The sequence below is a fragment of the Myxocyprinus asiaticus genome, chromosome 40, assembly GCF_019703515.2.
Source record: "Myxocyprinus asiaticus isolate MX2 ecotype Aquarium Trade chromosome 40, UBuf_Myxa_2, whole genome shotgun sequence".
Classification (NCBI taxonomy): Eukaryota; Metazoa; Chordata; class Actinopteri; order Cypriniformes; family Catostomidae; genus Myxocyprinus; species Myxocyprinus asiaticus.
The window spans coordinates 9,631,598-9,657,305 of record NC_059383.1 but is presented as its reverse complement, the minus strand read 5'-3'; the positions used below and the strand labels follow the sequence as shown (position 1 = coordinate 9,657,305).

The following is a 25,708-nucleotide window of genomic DNA, read 5'->3' as shown; positions in this document are numbered from 1 at the left end:
AAGGAATGGACTGAGGCTGGGGTCAAGGCATCAAGAGCCACCACACACAGACGTGTCAAGGAATTTGGCTACAGTTGTCATATTCCTCCTGAACCACAGACAATGTCAGAGGCGTCTTACCTGGTCTAAGGAGAAGAAGAACTGGACTGTTGCCCAGTGGTCCAAAGTCCTCTTTTCAGATGAGAGCAAGTTTTGTATTTCATTTGGAAACCAAGGTCCTAGAGTCTGGAGGAAGGGTGGAGAAGCTCATAGCCCAAGTTGCTTGAAGTCCAGTGTTAAGTTTCCACAGTCTGTGATGATTTGGGGTGCAATGTCATCTGCTGGTGTTGGTCCATTGTGTTTTTTGAAAACCAAAGTCACTGCACCCGTTTACCAAGAAATTTTGGAGCACTTCATGCTTCCTTCTGCTGACCAGCTTTTTAAAGATGCTGATTTCATTTTCCAGCAGAATTTGGCACCTGCCCACACTGCCAAAAGCACCAAAAGTTGGTTAAATGACCATGGTGTTGGTGTGCTTGACTGGCCAGCAAACTCACCAGACCTGAACCCCATAGAGAATCTATGGGGTATTGTCAAGAGGAAAATGAGAAACAAGAGACCAAAAAATGCAGATGAGCTGAAGGCCACTGTCAAAGAAACCTGGGCTTCCATACCACCTCAGCAGTGCCACAAACTGATCACCTCCATGCCACGCCGAATTGAGGCAGTAATTAAAGCAAAAGGAGCCTCTACCAAGTATTGAGTACACATACAGTAAATGAACATACTTTCCAGAAGGCCAACAATTCACTAAAAATGTTTTTTTTTATTGGTCTTATGATGTATTCTAATTTTTTGAGATAGTGAATTGGTGGGTTTTTGTTAAATGTGAGCCAAAATCATCACAATTAAAAGAACCAAAGACTTAAACTACTTCAGTCTGTGTGCATTGAATTTATTTAATACATGTGTTTCACAATTTGAGTTGAATTACTGAAATAAATGAAATTTTCCACGGCATTCTAATTTATTGAGATGCACCTGTATTTGCACCCATATTGAAATACTAACCTACAGTATGGACATCACTGCAGTGTGTTTATTGTGTTTATTTAGAGTTCCTCAGACACACTACATTAACCTCTACCCCTAAACTTAACCTTACCTGAGAAAAAATAACCTTGGTTTTACTACTGTAACCATGGTTTCACCATAAAAATTAACCATAACAAAATTCTCAAGATCAATTTTTCCAAGAACACATGCCAAATCAACTTTGGTCACTGGTGGATTAGCGGGTAATTCCCTCTCCGATGACTCAAGACAATCGATTCGTCTCTCAACATCCGTCACTCTTGTGACTAACCCAGAGTGGCCAAATGACAGGTACAGTACTGTATACTTATTTATAATAATGTGTAGGTTATAGACCACATGTCTAGCGGAAATATAACGGATGAAATATTTTCTTGTTTTTTGTGAACTTGAAATTTATTCCCCTTATTACATATGTTGTTCGTTCTCAAAAGTTAATTTTGTTTCCATCACCGTAATCGATCGACGTATAACAGCGAGATCCTCCAAGTCAGCAAGAATCCTCGTCAGTATCACCGACATGTTGGACAGTTGACGCTGGATCTCCTCTCTCGTCGCACCAACCAAATCGAGTCCCCGGTCTGTAGGCCTAACGGGGCTTTCATCCCGAGCACATAAGTGTCTTTAAAATGTCTCCAGAGCCCGAGGATTTTGACTTCTTTGCCATATTTTACCTCAAAGAGCAAATGTGTAACTGACTGTATCGAATTTCACCAGGTTATCACATAAAAATTATTAAAAATTTAGCAAAGTGCGCAGAGCTCGTTGCTCACATGTCTGCTCCTTGTATGGCATCACGTGACCTCGAAAAAACACTTGTGCAGTGCTGCTTCTAAAACAAGATAAAATAAATATATCTAGTTTTAAGGATTTTTACTTATTTACAGGGAAACAATACAAATATTCTCATCAAGAATTACATTTTTGCACTACATCTTTGCCATAATATCAAAAGTCTTACTAGAGAAAACAGAGATATGATCTAACATGGATTTTCTTGATAGAATCGTGCCTGATAAAAGGTGCATGAAAAAGAGCTAGAAATAGCATTTTAGCATAGCATAAAGCTAAATGCTCACATGACAGTTCTCACTATTTCTGCTGCTCTAAACTTCCTTCAAAACCCCATAGAGTGTACACAACAATATCATCTTTGGAACGTATGTGGATCCCCTCTATTAAGCTCCCAAAGGGAAAGATCCTCAGTGGGGTAAAATCCTCTTTTTCACTCATAGCAGTGTGAGAGCGCCCTCTGTCTACTCGTATGAATGTACCACATCATAAGTAAGTGCTTCACCGCTGTTGAAACGCTCCTCAGATCGCATCATTTATATTGACAAAAGTTTTCTAGCTGAACAGATTAAATAATAAATGAAACAAATAACAATAAAATGCAAAGATCTCTTCAGTAATCTAAATAAGTTTTAATGTAACTATTTTGATTACCAACAATTTAAAATTGTAACTTGTTGAATAAAGTTACTTATATTTTGTATTGTAAATACGTAATGCCGTTACATGTATTCCGTTAATCCCCAACCCTGTGTACAATTCAGTTCTATTCAGTGTGATTAATTGAATACAAAATAGTGTTAAAAAATTTACACAATTAGCAGGGGACAGTAAGCACAAGTTGTACCTCGCAACGCACAATTAATTGTATAAACAAAATGGTACGTTAAAAATTAAAGGCACTTAACATGCCTCTTGACCGTACGAAAATAAATGTTTCATACCAACGAAGCAATTTGGGCTTGAAGTAGCACCTTTAAGTTTTTTGTGAGTCGCCATCAGCAGGTAGCAGTCAGCGCAACTCCAGCTGTGCAGGCAACAAACCGACAGCTGTTCCAAGACAGCTGCATGCCGCTCAACAGAATGTGGGGGTCTGGAAATTAGTTTTTTTATAGTTTCAAACTACATTTCATGGTGTGAGATGCTGAAAACCTGTGAAATAATGCAAACATTTAAGTGATTGACAGCCCTTGTAAAAACCCCATAGTGTTGATGATGAATCAAACTGACATAGAAAATTGAGATTTAATGACCATCTGAACATACTGACACACGTGCATTGTTACTACTAGGATAAAAACGGCAACAAAAAAAATATACTCCAAAAACACTGTCTTTCTCCTGACCTGTAGACCTGAGCAGATGACAAGAGAAGTGTGGGATTACATCTTCTTCAAAACAGCACCTTTCCCAAAGACGAACATCCCGAAGGAGCACCTGGAGAGGCTCAGGAGGGAGTTTGAGTTCTGGTACCCGGTAGATGTGAGAGTATCAGGAAAAGACCTGGTGCCAAACCATCTCTCATATTACCTGTACAATCATGTAGCCATGTGGCCAAATGACAGGTACAGTACTGTATACTTATTTATAATAATGTGTAGGTTATAGACCACATGTCTAGCGGAAATATAACGGATGAAATATTTTCTTGTTTTTTGTGAACTTGAAATTTATTCCCCTTATTACATATGTTGTTCGTTCTCAAAAGCATTGGTGCTTAATTTAAAGGTCAAGTGTGTACTTTATTGGATGTTAAAATACTGTCTTCAGTGCTAGTTAATTTACTGTACACAGAGACAACTCCATCAGAGAAGTGACTCTATCTGTGGTGCTGTCAAAGCATTCTTCTGTTTGTTTGAGCATCCTGACCAGCCCGATTTAGCAACATCGGCTCAACCAATGGGATTATCGTTTTTTTTGTTTTTTTTTAAACCTCTGTTAAAAGTCCTTATTTTTTCAATCCCATTTGGAGCCGCTAGGTTGCAGAAATTACACACTTCAGCTTTAATATAACAACTGAGAGAAGCACTAGTCCAGTGGTTCTCAAAGTGTGGGGCATTGTACAGGGGAGTGGAAGACTGCCCTGTTCTAATTCACTTTCACACATTTCAAAAATTTGTGACAATACATGCAAGAACCAGCATGTGCGGTTTAAACAGAGGAGTTTATACTTGATGTATGAGGAGTTGTGGTGTCTTAATGTGTTCATGTGGTGTCAGGTGCACTTATGTAAAAGACGCCAGATTCAAATAGGTGAAGAGGTGATTTAGCACTTAAATTTGGTCTGTTCCTCACACAACACTATCGCATGGCATCAGAAGAATTGAAATATAGCGCACAAGTGATATGGATGACTCTTCTGTTGTTTTTCTGTGCTTTTGGAGCTTGAAAGTCACTGTCACAATCAGGATGCTCTCATCCCTCAATCTGGTGATTCATGGATGAAAAAAGTCATACTCGTTTTGAACGAGGAAGGTGAGTAAATAATGGCAGAAATTTTAATTTTAGGGTGAACTATTATATTTTATATTTTAAAGGAACAGTTCACCCAAAAATGAAAATTCTCTCATTATTTACTCACCCTCATGCCATCCCAGATGTGTATGACTTGCTTCTGCAGAACACAAAGATTTTTAGAAGAATATCTTAGCTCTGTAGGTTCGTACAGTGCAAGTGAATGGTGACCAGAACTCAGAAGCACATAAAGGCAGTGTAAAAGTAAGGCAGATGCTATTTCCACTGTGGTGCAAATAATGGTATATGCTATTTATACCTCAGTGCAAATAGTGGCAGATATTATTTGCACCCCAACCCTGGTGCAAATAATGGTAGATACTAATTGCACCCTGGTGCAGATAGTGTCAGATACTATTTGCACCCATATTGAAATACTAACCTACAGTATGGACATCACTGCAGTGTGTTTATTGTGTTTATTTAGAGTTCCTCAGAAACACTACATTAACCTCTACCCCTAAACTTAACCTTACCTGAGAAAAAATAACCTTGGTTTTACTACTGTAACCATGGTTTCACCATAAAAATTAACCATGGTTACTATATAACCACCATTATTACTGTACGAACTCCATGATTAATTGCATTAAAACTATGGTTTCTACCAAAGAACATGGTTACTACAATATTAGTAATACAGTGGTGCAATCTACAAGCGATGCCGAGCCGTGGAAATGAGTGCGATTGACAGACCCCCCCCCCCCCCATCCGAATCAAACTCTTCTCTGCACTCCCCGGCATTCATCACTGTGACCAAATCACTGTGATGAAATCAACATTTAGATTAATTTTTATCTATTATTTTAAGTAGTATTAAATAAAATATTAATCCATGTCTTCAGTAGCGATATGATAGGTGTTGGTGAGAAACAGATCAATATTTAAGCCCTTTTTTGCTATAAATCTCCACTTTCACTTCCACATTCTTCTTGTGTTTTTGGCGATTCGCAGTCTTTGTACATATTGCTACCTACTGGTCAGGGAGGAGAATTTATAGTTCAGAAATTACTTAAATATTGATCCGTTTCTCACCCACATGTATCATCTCGCTTTTAAAGACATGGATTTAACCACTGAAGTCTTATAGATTACTTTATGTGCTTTCTGGAACTTCAAAGTTCTGTCCACCATTCACTTGCATTGAAAACAAAACAAATTGAGAATCACTGCACTTGTCAATGTTACTTAAAATACTTCACATTTTCAAGCTTTTGTACTTGGCAAATTTAATTTATTTAATTTTTTTAATTTAAATTTTTTTTTAACCATGATAGTGATAAATGGCCTAAAGCAGTACGGGCCAATGGTCATCTTCTGCTAAACTCTGAAAAGGTGAGTTGATATTCCTATTATTTCATTGGGAGGTCCTCACAAGTATCGGTGCACAAGTGTGTGTGTGGTTGGTCCCCTTCATCCATCTAATCAGTTGTGTTTGTATCAACCAGATGTCCAAATCCACTGGCAACTTCCTCACTTTGAGTCAAGCCATTGCCAAGTTTTCAGCAGATGGTGAGTCCTCCATAAACACTCGCACATTTGAGGAACAAACCTGTTAAACGTGAGCACAACGGCCTGATTTACTCTATGCCAGCATCAGAAATGCATTTAATCCTATATTTAATTAAATGATTTATGTAGATCTCCTTAGGGGAGCTGTGTGTAAGCATGTTTGTCTTTGTCTTATTTATATCAGATGAGAAACTTGAATGACTTTATAATCCCACATTGCATTTGAGGTTACAAAAAGACAAATATTGTCTTTTAAGAGATCTGTAAGATCATTATTGTCAGAAATGTGTTCAGGAAAAATACAAATTCAACTAGGGTTGTCACAATACCAAAATTTCAGTAGTTGAAATACCATTAAAATTTCATGATGTTCAGTATCATTTTCGATACCACAGAAAAAAAAATCATTTGCTATTATATGCTAAATAATATGCTAGGAGCAAAATCTGGTTTTAGCGCAGTGTTTGATTTACAGGTGAGTGGACTGGTCAGGACTGATTAGTCTTTGATGGGTTTTTGTGATCTGAGCACAAAATGTTTCGGACCCTGTTTAGACCTGTATTAAGCGCTGACCACTTTTGATCGGATCGCTCAAAAGGCATCTTAGCCCCAGGTGTAAATGGGGCCTCTGTCTCTCTGTTTATCTGTCTGTATGTGTCTCAGGTATGCGATTGGCCCTGGCTGATGCAGGAGACACAGTAGAGGATGCTAACTTCGTTGAAGCCATGGCCGATGCGGGAATCCTCCGTCTCTATACGTGGGTGGAATGGGTGAAAGAGATGGTTGCCAGTCAGAACAACCTGAGGACTGGACCAGCGGACACGTTTAATGACCGAGTCTTTATTAGGTAACAATCATGATATAGAATAATTTAAGCCATTTGTAGGTTCCTCTTTCGTTAAAGCATGATTTGAATCTGGAAAATGGCTTTATTGGGTTTTTTCTGGAAAATGCAATGTTTTTCCTGTCTGATTATCTGTGTGCAGTGAAATAAACTCCAGCATCATTAAAACAGAGCAGCACTATGAGAGGATGATGTATAAAGAGGGTTTGAAGAGCGGATTCTTTGAGTTCCAGGTAACATACAGTATATGCACAATTGCATCCACCTGCCTTCACTGAATCACACCGGTTTGATTTTTGATGTGCGTCGGCAGATGGCCAGCATCTGTTGTGCTGAATAAACTTTGCGAATGTTGGATAGAGTCTTACAGAGCAAATACATCTGCACCTCTCGTTTTAATTGAATAGAACGATGAAACGCACTAACAGAGACTGCATGCAGAGGTTGAAAAAAATCATTATTCGTCTTCTAGTACTTTGTTGTACATTTTTTTTGTCATGGTCTGTTTTTATCCATTGTTTCCATTTTTCCAAAAAACTATATAGACGTATGCCTTTTAATTTCCTTGTGTAGATTTCGTCTTGATATTCCCAATTTGGAATCTCTTGCATTTCTCTCTTAATCCTCTCTCATGTCTGTCTCTCAAACCTCATTCACACTGGGCTCTGATCCCGAGATGTTGCCGGGGTCAATGACGGGGAGCCTTCTGCGTGAACGCAAGCCGGAGCCAGAATGCCAGAAAATCTGGTCCTGGAAATCAGACACTTGTAATATTGCCGGTCCCGGTAATAGTGTGTGTTCTATTGATGACATATTTATCATGAGAAGGAGAAAGTCTGTATGCAGAATAGAGATTTAACAGTTTACAGTGTACTGCGGTTAAAAATCAAACATATAAATGGCTGTCATACATTGCCATTTTCTCATTCATTCATAATATATGAATTTTAACTAAATAACAAAAGCAGTTACTAAATCAAATACACATCTTAACTGTTGCAGCACAGTATGAAAATTACTAGTTTATTTTTTCTATTGTTTAATATTAATAATATTGCAATGCACCGTGGCACATTAATATATACAGTATATTTTTTTATGACTTTCGCTTTCGATCTTTATTGTCCTTTATTGGCCAAAAACTATTTACATCAAACAATATCAAAATGATCTTATTAGCTATTTATAAAAGTAGCTTTAACTGAAAAAAAAAATAGCTAAAATTGGCTCTCATGCATATCTCATACCGTGACCATCAGCGCAGACGATGAAATTAGCCATTAGTATTTTTGTGGTAAGGTACGAAAAAACACGGGTTATCAGTAAACTTAAGACGTTGTACATAGACGTCACATCGTAATTCCACTTTTGTCTTGGGATATTTTCCGGGATGTGTGTGAATGCGAGCACAGATTCCGGGAAAGCTCGGGCAGTGTGAATGATCAAAATCTTGCAGTCCCAGAACGGATCCAGGGGTGACTTTTCCGGGATACATCCCAGGATCTCTATGCGAAAGGGGCTTCAGTCTGTTCTTCTCAGCAATGCACTTTAAAACTTTTTAGTTTGCTTCCCTTTTCTTCTAATCTCTCTCTTTCTCTTCTAATCCCTATGTGCATCATTTACTGTGGGAATGTTTCTAAATAAGGCAAAAGCAGTATACCAAATATTTTTGCTGTCAAAATGTCAGAAACCGTATGGAATTATCTGGCAAAGTTTTCTGTAAATGATTTACAGTTTAAAAATTCTATACATTTTGTTTAGCGCAATCTCTGACAGCATGCAATTGTCATTCCCTAATAGCTTGTTTTCCATTCACATATTTTTATAAAAAATTTTGGGATATTGGACAAAAAATGCTGGATAGAATTATCATGATATGAATAAAATGTCCAAAATCTGCTTAAAAAAAACATATACCCTCATGATATATATATATATATATATATATATATATATATATATATATATATACACTATATTGCCAAAAGTATTCGCTCACCCATCCAAATAATTGAATTCAGGTGTTCCAATCACTTCCATGGCCACAGGTGTATAAAATGAAGCACCTAGGCATGCAGACTGCTTCTACAAACATTTGTGAAAGAATGGGTCGCTCTCAGGAGCTCAGTGAATTCCAGCGTGGTACTGTGATAGGATGCCACCTGTGCAACAATCCAGTCGTGAAATTTCCTCGCTACTAAATATTCCACAGTCAACTGTCAGTGGTATTATAACAAAGTGGAAGCGATTGGGAACGACAGCAACTCAGCCACGAAGTGGTAGGCCACTTAAAATGACAGAGCGGGGTCAGCGGATGCTGAGGCGCATAGTGCGCAGAGGTCGCCAACTTTCTGCAGAGTCAATCGCTACAGACCTCCAAAGTTCATGTGGCCTTCAGATTAGCTCAAGAACAGTGCATAGAGAGCTTCATGGAATGGGTTTCCATGGCCGAGCAGCTGCATCCAAGCCATACATCACCAAGTGCAATGCAAAGCATCGGATGCAGTGGTGTAAAGCACGCCGCCACTGGACTCTAGAGCAGTGGAGACGCGTTCTCTGGAGTGACGAATCACGCTTCTCCATCTGGCAATCTGATGGACGAGTCTGGGTTTGGCGGTTGCCAGGAGAACGGTACTTGTCTGACTGCATTGTGCCAACTGTGAAGTTTGGTGGAGGGGGGATTATGGTGTGGGGTTGTTTTTCAGGAGCTGGGCTGGGCCAGTGAAAGGAACTCTGAATGCTTCAGCATACCAAGAGATTTTGGACAATTCCATGCTCCCAACTTTGTGGGAACAGTTTGGGGATGGCCTCTTCCTGTTCCAACATGACTGCGCACCAGTGCACAAAGCAAGGTCCATAAAGACATGGATGAGTGAGTTTGGTGTGGAAGAACTTGACTGTCCTGCACAGAGTCCTGACCTCAACCCGATAGAGCACCTTTGGGATGAATTAGAGCGAAGACTGCGAGCCAGGCCTTCTCGTCCAACATCAGTGTCTGACCTCACAAATGCGCTTCTGGAAAAATGGTCAAAAATTCCCATAAACACACTCCTAAACATTGTGGAAAGCCTTCCCAGAAGAGTTGAAGCTGTTATAGCTGCAAAGGGTGGGCCGACATCATATTAAACCCTATGGATTAAGAATGGGATGTCACTTAAGTTCATATGCGTCTAAAGGCAGATGAGCGAATACTTTTGGCAATATAGTGTATATATAATATTATTATTATTATTATTATTATTATTTTAATTCTGTAAGAAGACATGCTCATAAACTACAGTCAAAACACATTTACTGAGTAAATTCTTAGATGACTTTTTAAAATTTGGGTTAAAGTTTTGGTTAAAGGGATAGTTCACCCAAAATGAAAATTCTCCCATAATTTACTCACCCTCATGCTATCCCAGATGTGTATGACTTACTTTCTTCTGCATGACATAAACAATTGTTTGTAGAAGAATATCTCAGCCTTGTAGGTCTACACAATGCAAGTGAATGGTGACCAGAACTATGAAGTAAATGCAGCATAATGACTCCAGTGGTTAAATTCATATATTCAGGAGTGATATAATAGTCAAAATTTTGGTCACCATTCACTACAGAACTCAAATATTATTCTAAAAATCTTCATTTATGTTCAACAGATGAAAGAAAGTCATACACATCTAAAATGGTATGAGGGTGAGTAAATGATGAGAGAATTTATTTTTGGGTGAACTATTCCTTTAACACAACATCTGACTGCATGTAATTGCATTATCATTCCGCAATAACTGGGTTTCCATTAATGAATTTTGACGTGAATATTGGGATATTGCGTAAGAAGTCCTGGATGGAAACTTATTTGATGGATACAAATAAAAGATCCAAAATGTCCATAAAATGTATATACTTGCTGTTTTTTTTATTCTGTAAGAAGATATGAGCATAAACTACGATGGAAACACATTTTTCCTGTATTGTTTTTTAAAAGCATTTTTGAAATTCTGTAAATGATGGAAAATGTTCAGTTAACGCAGCCTTTGACTGCATGTATTGTAATTGCAATGTAATTATCATTCCACAATAGCTGGGATTCCATTCACATACTTTTCTGATCATTTTTGTGATATAGCATCAAATATGCTTGATGGAAATGGCAAGATGTGAATACAATTTTCAAGTAACGTACAGTATACTCTCGCTTGAGATTTTCTTTATTCGGTAAGCACAAAAAAACTACAATGGAAACACATTCAAAGCATAAAACCTTAGATGCATATTAAAAGAGTCATGTGACTTTCCATCAACAAGTCATGTGACAGAATAATTCACTCATAACTGGACTAGCCAGCGGACCAAAATCTGTTCTGGTCTTTTACAGTATTTAAAATGTTGGAGGCATCATAGGGAATCTTTGATTTCTATTTTGTGCCAATTTCCCTGGTGATGATTTTGTTCTCTTTGAACACAAGATAAAATGTATTCGATGGGCTTTTTTTTTTTTTCTTTTTTTTTTTTTTGGCAAAAATGTTTTTGTGATATTCAGATTTTTCACATAAATTAATTTTGCAACTTGGACGGAAACGTATCTAACATTTATCTGTGGTTGTTTATACACTGCCAGGCTATATGTGCCATACCTTCTGCCCTACATGTATCAACCTGAACATGAAGTTTTTGTTTCTTCAGGCTGCTAAGGATAAATACAGAGAACTGGCCATCGAGGGCATGCACAGAGATCTTGTGTTCCAGTTTATTGAGAACCAAACACTGCTGCTGGCACCCATCTGCCCACACCTGTGTGAACACACCTGGTCCCTGCTGGGGAAGGTGAGACCCCCTCCACACTGAAGGACAGGTGTCCATTGAGGAATAATCCACTTTTAAACCATAACATTTCACAGACATTAAGGCTGTTGAGGAGCTACAATGAATGTCAGTGACTTTTAATCAAATATAACTATGATAATTATTATTGTCCTTATTGTGAGGAATGGTGAAAAAACTATTAAGGGTGGTTTTCAGAGAATATAATTTTTATATTTTAAATTTAGTGAGATTTATGCTTAAAATTCATTGTAGTCTCAACACAGACTCTGATAACATTCTCAGACTGTTTATTCTTCATACAGAGCAGTTCTCTGATGAAGGCCAGCTGGCCCACGGTTGGTCCAGTGGACGAGATCTTGATGCGATCCTCGCAGTATCTGATGGACACGGCTCATGACCTCCGCCTTCGCCTGAAAGCTTACATGCAGCCAGCCAAGAGCAAGGTATGAACTATTCACAGTAGTGATGTCATAAGTACTTGTACTTTGATACCAAGTCAATACTAAAATAAAAAAGATGTAACTATTCCAGTGTTTCTGCAGTACAGGAAGTACCGAGCACCGAATCAATTTGGTCCACGTGCGCTGTGTGACTGACGGGGGCTGCTTTCAAATGCTCATACACTTATGAGTGTGTGCCATTGTTCCTTTTACACTGAAATGAACAATTAATCAAATTAAAATAGTGATGTGTCCTAGTGTTTTTGTAAACCGGCGATTTAATTAAATAAAAACAGTCGGCATGTGCTGCACGCTTTGAATGTGTGAAGCCACATATAAGCTGAAAACACAGACAAAACATTTTATGAACATTGCATGCTGTGCTTGTTGTAAACAACAGAATAGAGCTTGAAGTGTGCAGTGCCTGCAGACCATATATTTATATAATGAAATCGTAGCATTTTGCACTTTAATAATTGAAATGACGATGAATCAGACGTCCAGCACTGCAATTGACAGAGCAGCGCCGGCAGGACACAAGCTACAAAGCTGCATCTGTGGCTGGACAAAGATAACATCAGAGAAGGGTCTAAAGGTCCACCAGGGCAGGAATAAAATGCCTGAGGGAGCTCGGCGAGGGGCCTCGCATTGATCATTACCTCGTAAGAGGTAGGACAAATCAGTCGAGTGAAGCCCAGTAGCAGGCCATTCACCACGGTCCACAGGGTATCAGCACCCCAGGCGAAGCTCAACCAAGCACAGACCCACCAATGGACATGAGTCCAGAGCCCAGCCAGGCACGGCCAGCAGAAGAGAGGAAGATGGATGGAGGAAAGCCTCAAATCGTGTGGCCTAAATCCTGCCAACATAGACCTCGTCCATCTTCTAGAAGGATTGAAGGGATGTGTAGAAAGAAAACCAGAGAAGATGGGAGGCATAATATACAGCTATGGGGCGGAGAAATTTGGGGTGAAGGAAAAAAACAGAGGACACAGAAGGAATCTGCTGCCCAGCCTACGTTCAGGAGACAACAGGAAATCAAAAGACTTGTGAAGGAAAGAAGACAGCTGAGAAAACAGTGGAGGAAGTTCACAGAAGTGAATGGAAAGGACTTGAAGCACTACAGGCTGGAATAAAGCAGCTCCTGGCAATGCTGCGAAGAGCAGAATGGCTGAGAAAACAACATAAGAGGAAAGAACGGGCGAGGACAGGCTTTTACAGAGATCCGTACAAGTTTGTCAAAAGCTTCTTTGTCAAGCAGAAGAGTGGGATCCTTAGAGTACCTGTAAGGGAGCTGGAGGAACACCTCAGAAAAGACCTACTCTGACAACCAGAGGCATGTGCCATCACCATTCTGGATGACATGCCTCCAATTCACCTACCTGAGCATCAAATGGACATATGGCCCCTTACATGGAATGAAGTGGAGAGTACAGTGAAACGAGCAAGATCAAGATCAGCCCCAGGGCCCAATGGTGTCCCATACAGGCTCTATAAAAACACCCCCGGTGTCCTGAAATACCTCTGAAAACTAATGAAAGTGGCATGGGGGAAGAAATCATACCTAAGGCATTGCGAAGGGCAGGAGGAAAGAACAGAACTCCTCAACAATTAGCCAGTTCCACCAGATCAGCCTCCTGAATGTGGAAGGTAAAACCTTCTTTGGTGTTGTGGCCCAAAAACTCTCAGCATTTCTGAAGAGCAACAACTTCGTTGACATTTCAGTGCAGAAAGCAGGTATACGTGGTTTCTCAGGATGTCTGGAACACACAAATGTCATCTGGCACCAGATACAAACTGACAAGGAGAAGAGAGACCTCCATGTGGTTTTCCTAGATCTTGCCAATGCCTTTGGGTCGGTGCCTCATGAGACTCTGTGGGCAGCTTTTAACTACTTCCAGGTCCCAGAGAGCATTACAAAGCTGGTCAAAGCTTACTTCCAGGATCTCCAATTCTGTGTCACAACACAGGACAAAACCACCGCCTGGCAACACCTTGAGATAATAGCGGGCTATACCATCTCTCCTCTGACATTCACCATGGCAATGGAGCTCATTATCTAAGCATCACAATGGGTGGTCGGAGGGGAATGTTTGAAGAATGGGCTGCATCTTCCCCCAATCAGGGCCTACATGGATGACATGACCACAATCTCAACAACAAAAGTATGTACCAAATGCCTGAATGGAGATCAAACCCCAGGGAAGCTGTCATGCCACGGTCCAAATCACTGAGATCACATTTTTTCCCCATTCTGATGGTTGATGTGAACATTAACTGAAGCTCCTGACCTGTATCTGCATGATTTTATGCACTGCACTGCTGCCACACCATAGGTTGATTAGATAATCACATGGATGATTGTTGGTGCCAGATGGGCTGGTTTGAGTATTTCTGTAACTACTGATCTCCTGGGATTTTCACACACAACAGTCTCTAGAATTTACTCAGAATGGTGCCAAAAAAAACATCCAGTGAGTGGCAGTTCTGCAGGACGGAAATGCCTTGTTGATGAGAGAGGTCAACAGAGAATGTCCAGATGGGTTCGAACTGACAAAGTCTATGGTAACTCAGATAACCACTCTGTACAACTGTGGTAAAAAGAATATTGTTTCAGAATGCTATTCTTAGATGCGGGTTGGTGCTGTTTTGGTGGCACGAGGGGGACCTACACAATATTAGGCAGGTGGTTTTAATGTTGTGGCTGATTGGTGTATACAGGAGAGAGATTGTGGCTGCTGCGATGAACTAATCTTGATAAGTCTTGATTACAGTACTCTGTTTATGTCTTCTCCTGGTACATCATTAGTTTCAATATACAGTGTATCTTTTCTGAGGTTGAGCGTTGTTACCATGGTGAATCAGAGACACTTATATTAATCTATAGTCCTATTAAAAATTAAAACTGCCACCTACTGTTACAATAATTTTTTTTTATTATTATTATTATTATTATTTTGCAGTTAATAACACAAATTTAATACAGTTGTGCTCAAAAGTTTGCGCAGCTTTCGTGCAGAAGAATGCAAATTGTCTGCCAGTATTTTCTGATAACATGCTCATCTTGCCATCAATTTTCACAAGATTCCCCGTGCCTTTAGAGCTCACACACCCCCAAAACATCAGTGAGCCACCACCATGCTTCACTGTGGGGATGGTATTCTTTTCACTATAGGCCTTGTTGACCCCTCTCCAAACATAGCGCTTATGGTTGTGACCATAAAGCTCTATTTTGGTCTCGTCACTCCAAATTACAGTGTGCCAGAAGCAGTGAGGCGTGTCAAGGTGCTGTCAGGCATATTGTAACCAGGCTTTTTTGTGGCACTGGCGCAGTAAAGGCTTCTTTCTGGCAACTCGACCATGCAGCTCATTTTTGTTCAAGTATCGTCGTATTGTGCTCCTTGAAACAACCACACCGTCTTTTTCCAGAGCAGCCTGTATTTCTCCTGAGGTTACCTGTGGGTTTTTGTTTGTTTCCTGAACAATTCTTCTGGCAATTGTGACTGAAATCTTTCTTGGTCTACCTGACCTTGGCTTGGTATCAAGAGATCCCCGAATTTTCCACTTCTTAATAAGTGATTTAACAGTACTGACTGGCATTTTCAAGGCTTTGGATATCTTTTTATATCCTTTTCCATCTTTATAAAGTTCCATTACCTTGTTACGCAGGTCTTTTGACAGTTCTATTTTGCTCCCCATGGCTCAGTATCTAGCCTGTTCAGTGCATCCACTTGAGCGCTAACAAACTCATTGACTATTTATACACAGACACTAATTGCAATTTAAAAAGCCACAGGTGTGGGAAATTAACCTTTAATTGCCATTTAAACCTGTGTGTGTCTGTAACAAGGCCAAACATTCAAGGGTATATAAACTTTTGATCAGGGCCATTTGGGTGATTTCTGTTATCATTATGATTTAAAAAGGAGCCAAACAACTATGTGATAATAAATGGCTACAGATAATCACTATCCTTAAATAAAAGACAGTTTTTTTTGTATGATCAGTCAAATTTTTTTTTTTATATTTTCAAAATCAATGCCAAAATTTCACAATTTCTGCCAGGGTATGCAAACTTTTGAGCACAACTGTATTGCATATATCACTAGACCAAAATAAAACAGGCACCTAGTTAATAGTTAATGACACATGTGCATTAAAATATTTGCCCAGAAATTTATTTTTGTACTTTTATTTAGTAGCCTAATTCACAAAAATTATTTTATGGCCTCTATCCCCTCAACATTAAGTCATTAGACAGATGTCCAGCAGATCCAACTCCACCCAAAAGAGAATTTACATGAGCAGTGAGGCGAGTTAAAGCGACAGCTGTCATGTAGAATGAGTTCGGTTCTATTCAAACCTCCTCTGAGTGAAAATCCCTCGCTTTTGACAGGGGCCGCTCTCCCTACAGTCTGTTTCTACCTTTGCTGGCTCTTGCATAACTGATGTTAGGAGGGAGGCTTTTCTCAGTCCTGTTTCTATGAGCATGTGGTAATGGACGTTGTTTTGGATGGGAGTTGTTGTGGTGATGTTCTTTAGTGGGTTTTAAGCTTTGAAGGAAAAATAAACTGGTGTGACTGAATATAAAAAACAGTTTGAAAGATAAGTTTTGTCAGAGCTAAGGTTATATTTATAGATTTAAAGTAGATTTACTTGTTCAAATATTTTATAAACTCTGGAAATGTCGACACCAACTGCAGTGGCCGTTTTGGACATGCCTATTCATTCTGTCATTCCTTGTTATAACTGTTGTTCACATTTTCAAAATTATGCTTATAATGAATAAAACTTAATAGTCTTGACTGTACTTACTGTAACACATTTTATTTGATACTTTATTATTACAGAAAGGGGACAACAAGCCTCCAGCCAAGCCCACACACTGCACCATCTATGTAGCAAAGACCTATCCACCCTGGCAGCACAGCGCCCTCTCTCTGCTGGGCATGCATTACAAGGTACTTGTCTTTTTCTCAAAGAGTGCATATCAACGTGATCTTCATATATTTACGTTGCTCAGAACAACTCTGATTTCTAAGAACTTCAACTAACATGGTGCTTCACAGAAGAAGAAATGGGCCACACTGTTTTTCTATAAAAGGAGAAAATTAATCAAGTGATAATGTAGCACCAACAGTCATTACACCATAATAAATCCTGACGTGGTGTTCAGAACCCCGATGCGAAGTAGAAGGGTCTTGTATCACACTGAAAGGTTTCATTTTGCAATTATGACCAGATGACTGTACATTATCCCACTTATTAAATGTATTAAAAAATAAAACTACTTCCCAAATAAATAAATGAACATGAATAATTGATTTGAGTTGAAATTATTTTACTATGTGAGAAGAGATCAAAGAGACAACAGTCTCTGACAACAGTCAGTTAAAAAGTTTAGCGGTCATTATTAGTATTAAGCAGATATATCGACCAGTCCTATATTTGCCCATTTTGAGATTTTCGGCATTGGCCGATTGTCAGTTCCATATCTACTGACAACATTGTCAGTGGTTGTTTTCAAATATATATATATATATATATATATATATATATATATATTTTTTTTTTTTTTAACAGAATTTTGAGTAAGGTTTTTTTTTTTGTAAATAAATGTACATACTATTTGCTTTCACTAAAATGTATTAAATAAATCATTAGCGATGCAGCAATACTGAAAATTCAAAGCTCATTGTGACCAGTAACAATAACCGATAATTTTACTTCTTGCATTTGAACCCTTTAAACTGGAGCTCCCAGGTAATTAATTAAAAACTATTCACTTAAAACAAAATAGGTGTCGTTTAAAAGCTTGAAATTTGGACTCCACAATCTGACCAACTCTTCTGCTATTTAAGGATTGGCGGATGTAACATGAAACAGAAGTGTGACTATATTACAGATGTATGCTGATTTGAATGAGAAATAAATGACACTTGCATAAATTCTATTGTGTTTGGGGTTGTTTTAATCAGAATCATCCCCTGAAAGTAATGATATGCCACTCTCATGAAGTATTTGGCAAAAACGCAACAAGAATGGCTCTTTAAAGATTACTCGGATGTTCTTTTGTCACACTTATTACCTCATAAATCATAAACAGAATATGGAAAACGGCATATCATTACTTACAGTGGATGATCCAGATTCAAACGAGCCCCAAAGCAACATGACATGGTGCACAGATGTTGAAATAATCCTCACTGAGTGAAATCGCAAGCAGAATATTTGTTATTTTCCCAGTTATCGGCCAATAGAACATTTTAAGCATGTAAACAATAACAAGGAATTGGAACACAAGTTTTCCTGCAGCACTTCCGGTATCCTTAACGGATCCTTTAAATAAGGCTCTGAGTTAACATATTTTCCTCAAATAATGTCAAACGTTTACCTGAAGTGACTTCAGACGTTTTGTTGATACTGAACGTCTATTCGAGAGAGGTAATGAAAATGTTTTGTTTGATGCTCATAATTATTTCCTTAGCGGAGAGCCTGGGAATGATCGCTCCTGTTATAAAAAAAGTGTTTTTAGGCAAGTCTGGTCAAGTCGGCGGACATCTTTGGAACACTCTCACAGCTATTATTTACAGCTATTCTATGTAAATCTATCTACTTGAATGGGGAAAGACCAAAATCCCTAAGATGGTTGGCCAAGATTACGATCAAAGAACATATTTCAAATCAGCAGTAAAATCTGACAACACTGTTATTATAAATTGTACTTCTTTACCTCAAAATACGAAAAGAAAATATATATATATATATATATTTTCCTGGCTTGTATAGTTAATGCGCATGCGCGTTCTTGAGTAGATTTACAGATGATGTCTGTATCTAAAAGGTGATTGGCTCGTTTACCTGTAAGGCAGGACTTGCTTTCTACATCCACTGACCGTTGGGCGTTCCAATTTCTGCCATTCATTTTAATAGAAGTGACCCGTCTCTGCTAAATAGTCTCTGGTTATAATCAATGAAGCTGTCTGTCTGCGCGACCCACAGACAAGGTAAGGATTTATTTTTTTAATGATTAAAATACTTTTCTTGTCTCTGTCTTCTGGGTAAAAGTGTCTGCTAAATGACAAAATGTAAAAGTAAATGACTTGCAGAGGTTAGTAATTGTGTTAAAGTCACTATGAATGAAGCACCTGCCACTGTTGTTTTGAATGAGGGTGCATTCCATTCAGAAGTGATCATCCCGTTGCCCTTCGAAGACTTTACCATCCAGTCTGATAGCTTTTGAAAGGCTAAAAGATGTGGGGCTTTAAAATAATGCTCATTCTGAACTCACTTTTGAAGTAATTTTTATTGGAAGTCCTGTCTGAAGCGATCATACAGTATGACTATCATGATTGCTCTCCCTTCAGAGAGCCCTTCGGAGGGTGATTTATCCCGTTTGGAACACACAACTTGCAGGAAATGTTCAAGGAACAAAAAATCTTCACTTCCTTAAACTATCTTGAAATGGTCTATAATAAATCGGCCGCAGATGTATTGTGCATCCCTATACAGTATATCAGCATTAAATCTGCCATCGATCACTCTGCTCCCTAGATATCAAGGTCCGCATCAGCCATTAAAATACCCATTTCGGTTTACCACTAGTCGTGATACAAAGGCCGCATAATGCAGAATTGTTCAATCAGAATCAAGTTTTCCAGAGAGCCGTGTAATAATGGTAAATATTAGGTTTAGTATAAAGGAATACTGAAACACAGGGCCATGTCCAAGTTGCATATAGATGTACAGTGATTGGTGAATTATTATCCATCTCAGAACTATCCTCAATGTCAGAGTTGAATTTGAAAGTCTTCAATCTTGGTAAGCTGTCAATCAAAAAACTGTTCTTTCCCATTGTAATTTCCAGAGCAACAATGGAACTCTGCCTGACAATAAGGTCATCGCCATGGAGCTGGGCGCCATACCAGAGCTGAAGAAGTACATGAAGCGAGTGATGCCCTTTGTAGCCATGATAAAGGTACACGAAGATTTTGATACGTGAATATTGGATCTCAGATTTATGATCCCGTCAAATAATAAGATCAACATGGGCCATGTTCGGAATAGAAAAATACTGTATACAGCTATTTCTGCTGTACACAGCATGTATGTTGAGCACAGTATGGGAATTATCTGTATGCATAGAATGGCCAGATGACCTAATACCACTGCCAGAATATGACATGGCACACTGGGTAAAATGCTGTATACCACAATACAATGCACTTGACTTGACCTCCCATTTCCAGTGTGATGAATGAACCAGAAGGAATATAAAGCACACATTATTTGATTGGACTGCCAAAATTTAAGACGTCTTTACTTTAAATTGGATAAAAAATGCAAGATATCTGTAAATAAAAATGCAAAAAGCATTCCTATATTTGAGGCGATAACGTCATTTGTTAAATCAAGCATGCAACATTAAGAGGTCATGTGACAGCAATGTAGCATACTACATTTGTTGCATGATGAGTAGAGTGTTACATACTATTTAAAAAATTGTAGGCAGATACACTGTGCAGTAATACATTCTGAGCATACCCATTGGGTGTTTCTCAATTCTAAGAACGCAGAGAATGGACTTGTGATCTTCTGAAGGCCAGTCTTGCTAAGCTACCTTGGAAGAATGAACTTAGAAGGACAGAGGGACATAGAACGCATCTATTGCGAGCTTTGAGATGTGCTGCGATTATCACACCAGTGTTATGTCCCGTCTAGGGGTAAGGACGCAACATAAACGAGATGCCACAAGCAGGATTAACCAAAATTCCCAAATTTATTGGTTGAAACATTTCTCTTCTCTTTTTAAGAGTGAAGCAAAGACTTCAGAAATGAGTGTGGCCAAAATAACAAACAAAAGTGATTCTAACACCCCAGTTGAAAATTAACTTAAAAAAAAAAAAAAAAAAGAAACAAAATAAAATACATAATTCTTCCCTACCTCCCTAACTATTCCAGAAACAAGAAAAACTCACACAATAAAAGAAACAGGCCCCCATTTCCTACAGCTTCCTCTTTAAGATCAACCACATATTGACTTTGGAGAAAACAATCACTCACTTCAATAAATTAGACATTAGCTTTCACTACCACATGTTAACAATGAGGAAAAACATTAAAGAGTACAAAAGGCCACCACGGCCTTGAGAGCAAGCCACATCGGATCAACACTGTCTCCTTAAGTAGGCAGACCTCTCCACATCCACCAATCCCCAGGACTAGCTGATTCTCTCCATGGTCCAATACTGTGAGAGAGAGAGAGAGAGAGAGAGAGAGACAAAACACAAAAAGGAACAACACACATAATAACAGCGCCACCTGCTGCACAATATGTCAAAGGACGCAACATCTCCCTTCCATAAATGTCAAACCACCGTTTGACTAAAAAGTGTAATACCCTACTCAACACTAAAGGCAGGGGACAACATATCCGCAATCACATTTTCCACACCCTTTTTGTGATGAATCTCAAAATTGAACTCCTGAACAATTAAAGACCAACACATTAAGCATTGATTAGAGTTTGACATCTGACTCAAATCACCAACGGATTGTGGTCCCTATACAATGATTGGAACAGAATTACCACCCAAATAGACCTCGAAATGCTGCAACGCCATCAATAACGCCAGAGCCTCTTTCTTAATAATGCTATAATTGCGTTGCGATTTCGAAAACTTTTTTTGAGAAAAAACAAACAGGGTGCTCAATGCCAGTTTTATCATCCTGTAACATCACGGCTCCCGCTCCGTTCGCACTTGCGTCTACCTCTAACTTAAACGGAAGTGCAAAGTAAGGAGCGGAGAGCACGGAAGTGCTACTCAATAAATCTTTGGCAGTGTTAAACGCAGCATCGCACTCCAAAGTCCACACAAATTCCTGAACAGAGCTGAGAAGATCAGTTAAGGGACACACATGTCAGCAAAATTCTTGCAAAACAAACAAGAATATCTGACCATACCAAGGAAGTGTCTCAATTCCCGTTTTGTGGTAGGCAGTGGAAACTCAACTATGGCAGCAACTTTGGCAGTCACAGGGCGCACTTGACCTTGACATACCTGTTTGCCTAAATAGGTTACAACCACTTTCCCAAAGTCGCATTTGGCCAAGTTCAAAGTCAGTGAAGCGTCAGCAAAATGATGAAACACAGTATCAATACTCATAAGATGTTCTTCCCAAGTGCTTGAATAGATGATCACATCATCGAGATATGCGTCACAGTTATTTACCCCACACAACACTTTCTGCACAAGTCATTGGAAGGTGGCCGGCACGTTCCACAGACCGAAAGCCATTACAGAATAGGACATAAAACTATCCGGTGTCACAAAGGCTGAGATCTCCGCAACGTGTTCGGTCAAGGGCACCTGCCAGTACCCCTTTAGCAGATCTGATTTTGTCATATAACACGTAGATCTCACATGGTCAACACAATCTTCTAACCGGGAAAGCAGGAACGAGTCAGCCTTAGTTACTCGATTGACCTTTCAGTAATCAGTGTAGAAGCAAGACGACCCATCTGCTTTTGGCACAAGCAAGCACGGTGAACACCATGCACTGTAACTGGGAACCGCAAGCCCATGCTTCAGAAGATAATCTAATACTTTTCGCATTATTTGTCTCTTTTTAGGGTTAACATGATACGGGGGTACCGAATCACGTACATCGATATCGTGAACCAAAACAAGAGTTCGAGAAAGGGTATCAGAAAAGATGGAACAATACTTGATGAGGGGTGCTCACACTGTGGACTGTGTAGGTCCTAATGCCCCAGTATAGTGATGGGGCCACTATACTGTAAAAAGGTGGTCCTGACACTCTGTGGTCATTAAAAATCCCAGGACACTTCTTGAAAAGAGTAGGGGTTTAATCCCCCCATTGGCCCTTATCAATCATGGCTTCCTAATAATCCCCATCCATTAATTGGCTCTATCAATCCTCTCCACCAATAGCTGGCGTGTGGTGAGTGTACTGGCACACTATGGCTGCCGTCGCATCATCCAGGTGGATGCTGCACACTGGTGGTGGTTGAGGAGAGTTACCTGTTCACTGTGTAAAGCGCTTTGAGTGTAGTGTCAGTAAAGCACTATATAAATGTAACGTTCATTCATTCATTCATTCTCAATCGCCGCCAGAGACTCTGATAGATGAGCTAGATATAGTATGAGGGCAAGTTATTTAAAATCTCAGAATTTTGCTTCCAAGCACCCAAATCAGGTAGATTCCAACATTCTAACCCACCCTACAGAATTCTACAGAAGTGTAACAACAGTCGTATTTACAGGCTTAACCTCAGGGAGGGAAACGGACGGAGATGGAGGACTACCTTCAAATGACTGATCCACGTACCATTTCAACATGTTAATTTGACAAACTCGTGACTTACGTTTACGATCAGGAATTTGCACTAGGTAGTCAGTTTCACTCAATTTGTGCTCTACCAAATAGGGTCCGGAAAAGCTTGTAAAGCCGAACCAGGCACAGGAAGATAAACAAGCACAGTGTCACCCGGTTTAAATACTCTAGGGAGGCTTTTCTTGTCAAATTGTTTTTTCATTCTTGACTGGGTATACCCCAAATTAGCTTTGGTAACATCACAGGCATGATGGAGTTTTTCACGAAACGAGCTGACAAAATCCAGCACTTTCACTGGGGTAGATGGCACAGTCAGCATCTGTTTATAGAATAGCTTTAATGGTCTGCGAACCATGTGACCAAAAACAAGTTCTGCTGGACTAAACCCCAAGGACTCCTGCACAGTTTCGCGTATAGCAAACATCTGCAAAGGTAAGCCATCATCCCAGTCCTTACCTGTTTCAATGCAGTACGAACGCAACATCGACTTCTGATGAAAACGTTTCAACACACCTTGTGATTGAGGATGATAAGCGCTGGAACATTGGTGCCTCGCTGCCAGTTCACACATTACCTGGGAAAACAGTTTAGAGGTAAAATTAGACCCCTGGTCAGTCTGAGTTCTCTTCGGCAACCCAAAAACTGAACAAAACCAGAGCCTTTACCACTGCCTTCGCTTTTAGCGTTCTCAAAGGAACAGCCTTCAGTTAATGAGTAGAAGCACACATTAAAGTCAAAAGATATTTATGCCCTGATTTTGATCTAGGCAACAGTCCCACACACTCTCGAACAGCTTCCTCATCACAGGAATTGGTTGCAGTGGAGCTGGAGAAATTACCTGGTTTGGTTTACCTGAAAGCTGGCAAACATGGCATGATTTACAATATTTGGACACAACCAATTTAATACCTGGCCAAAAAATAAATAAACCTTAAGATGCAATATGTTTTTTTAACCCCCTGTCCTGACAGTGCATGATCGTTAGCAAGCTGTAGAAATTGAGGACGAAAAACATCTGGCACAACAATTTGATGGACTGTGTCCCAGCCCACACCAGCGCGAGGCGCCGTCCACTTGCGCATCAGGACAACATCCCAAAAATATGCCGTATCATATAAGGATGTTTCATCCTTATCTTTAGCTGTTGCAGTACATCCAGCCAAAGAGGGGTCAGCTCTTTGCACATCAGCCAGTTGCTCTATTCTTATTTCAGGCAACAATTCAAGTGTCTCAAATCAATAAAATCAAAAGGCAGTTCAGGTTCAATAAACACTTTACATTTACTTGTGACTGGAGAAGTACTCATAAATGAATCAGACAAATCGATTACCTCATTTAACTTTCATACTTGTGCCCGTGTCAATGTGCAGACTGGAAACACTTCAGGAAACTGCGTTGCCAGATCTGTGTGCTCACAAGAGATTTTGTGAGCATCCACTACAATTGGAAGAGGAAAAACCTTGTCTCCTGCCAGGTCATTTCCTATATAAGTTTAACTCCCTCAACAGGCAATTGAGCTTGCACAGCAACATTCACAAATCCACTAACCAAGTCGGATTTGATATACACAGAATGTAGTTGAACTTTTATGTAGCCTAGTTCAATGCCCCTAACTAACACATTAATTCCGCAGTACGTCTCATCAGAGAATGGAAACACGCTTTCCAACATAAACGATTGAGCAGCTCCTGTATCCCTTAAATTAGAAACAGGGCGTAATCCATCTGTATCTGAAAACCCCAGAAATCCATTCAGAATGAACGGTTTGTAAACAGCAGGTGATGAGGCAAGACTACTCTGAGTGTCATCCAAATCACAAACAAAACCAACTCCCTTAGATTTCTTCTGTTTCCATGCCTTACAATCAGAGATGAGTCAAGACAGTAAAAACATACTTTATCGGATGAGTGAAGGTGCGCGGTATTACGAGGTCTTTCACCTGCATCACTCTTAGTCTGTTTAAAAGTGTTGCAAACTTTTTCTCTAACTGAAAGATCAATAACTGGGAATACACGTTTCTCCTGACGTTCTGATACAGGGAAAACGGTTTTGTCAAGTAAAACTCATCAACCAAAACTGCAGCATCTGTCAGTGATGTTACTTTCTGCTCATTTAAATGAATTACCACCTTATCTGGCAGACCACTCTTGAAATCCTCCAGTAAAACTAGTTCACGTAACTGAGAAAAATTGTGGCTTTACAGGCCCCACACCATTTGTCAAACAATGCCCCCTTTTCTTTTGCAAACTTCACAAAATTTGCTTTGCTGATTTCACATGGGCTCTAAATTTTTGACAATAAGCCTCTGAAACTAATTCATGGGCTCTTAATACAGCGTTTTTAACTAAGTCATATTCTAAAC

The 25,708-nt window shown here is 39.4% G+C and overlaps 1 protein-coding gene across 1 annotated transcript in view; it reads left to right on the top strand.

Annotated features, from left to right (window-relative positions):
- LOC127430405 (leucine--tRNA ligase, cytoplasmic-like) overlaps nt 1–25,708 on the top strand; it is a 60,416-nt gene that overhangs the window by 25,997 nt on the left and 8,711 nt on the right. Inside the window, exons 20-28 of the mRNA XM_051680133.1 lie at nt 3,219–3,431; nt 5,658–5,715; nt 5,829–5,892; nt 6,556–6,739; nt 6,879–6,969; nt 11,408–11,548; nt 11,851–11,991; nt 16,839–16,949; nt 19,856–19,966. Of these exons, the coding sequence (XP_051536093.1) occupies nt 3,219–3,431; nt 5,658–5,715; nt 5,829–5,892; nt 6,556–6,739; nt 6,879–6,969; nt 11,408–11,548; nt 11,851–11,991; nt 16,839–16,949; nt 19,856–19,966 (1,114 nt within the window). The remainder of the gene's footprint in view (nt 1–3,218; nt 3,432–5,657; nt 5,716–5,828; nt 5,893–6,555; nt 6,740–6,878; nt 6,970–11,407; nt 11,549–11,850; nt 11,992–16,838; nt 16,950–19,855; nt 19,967–25,708) is intronic.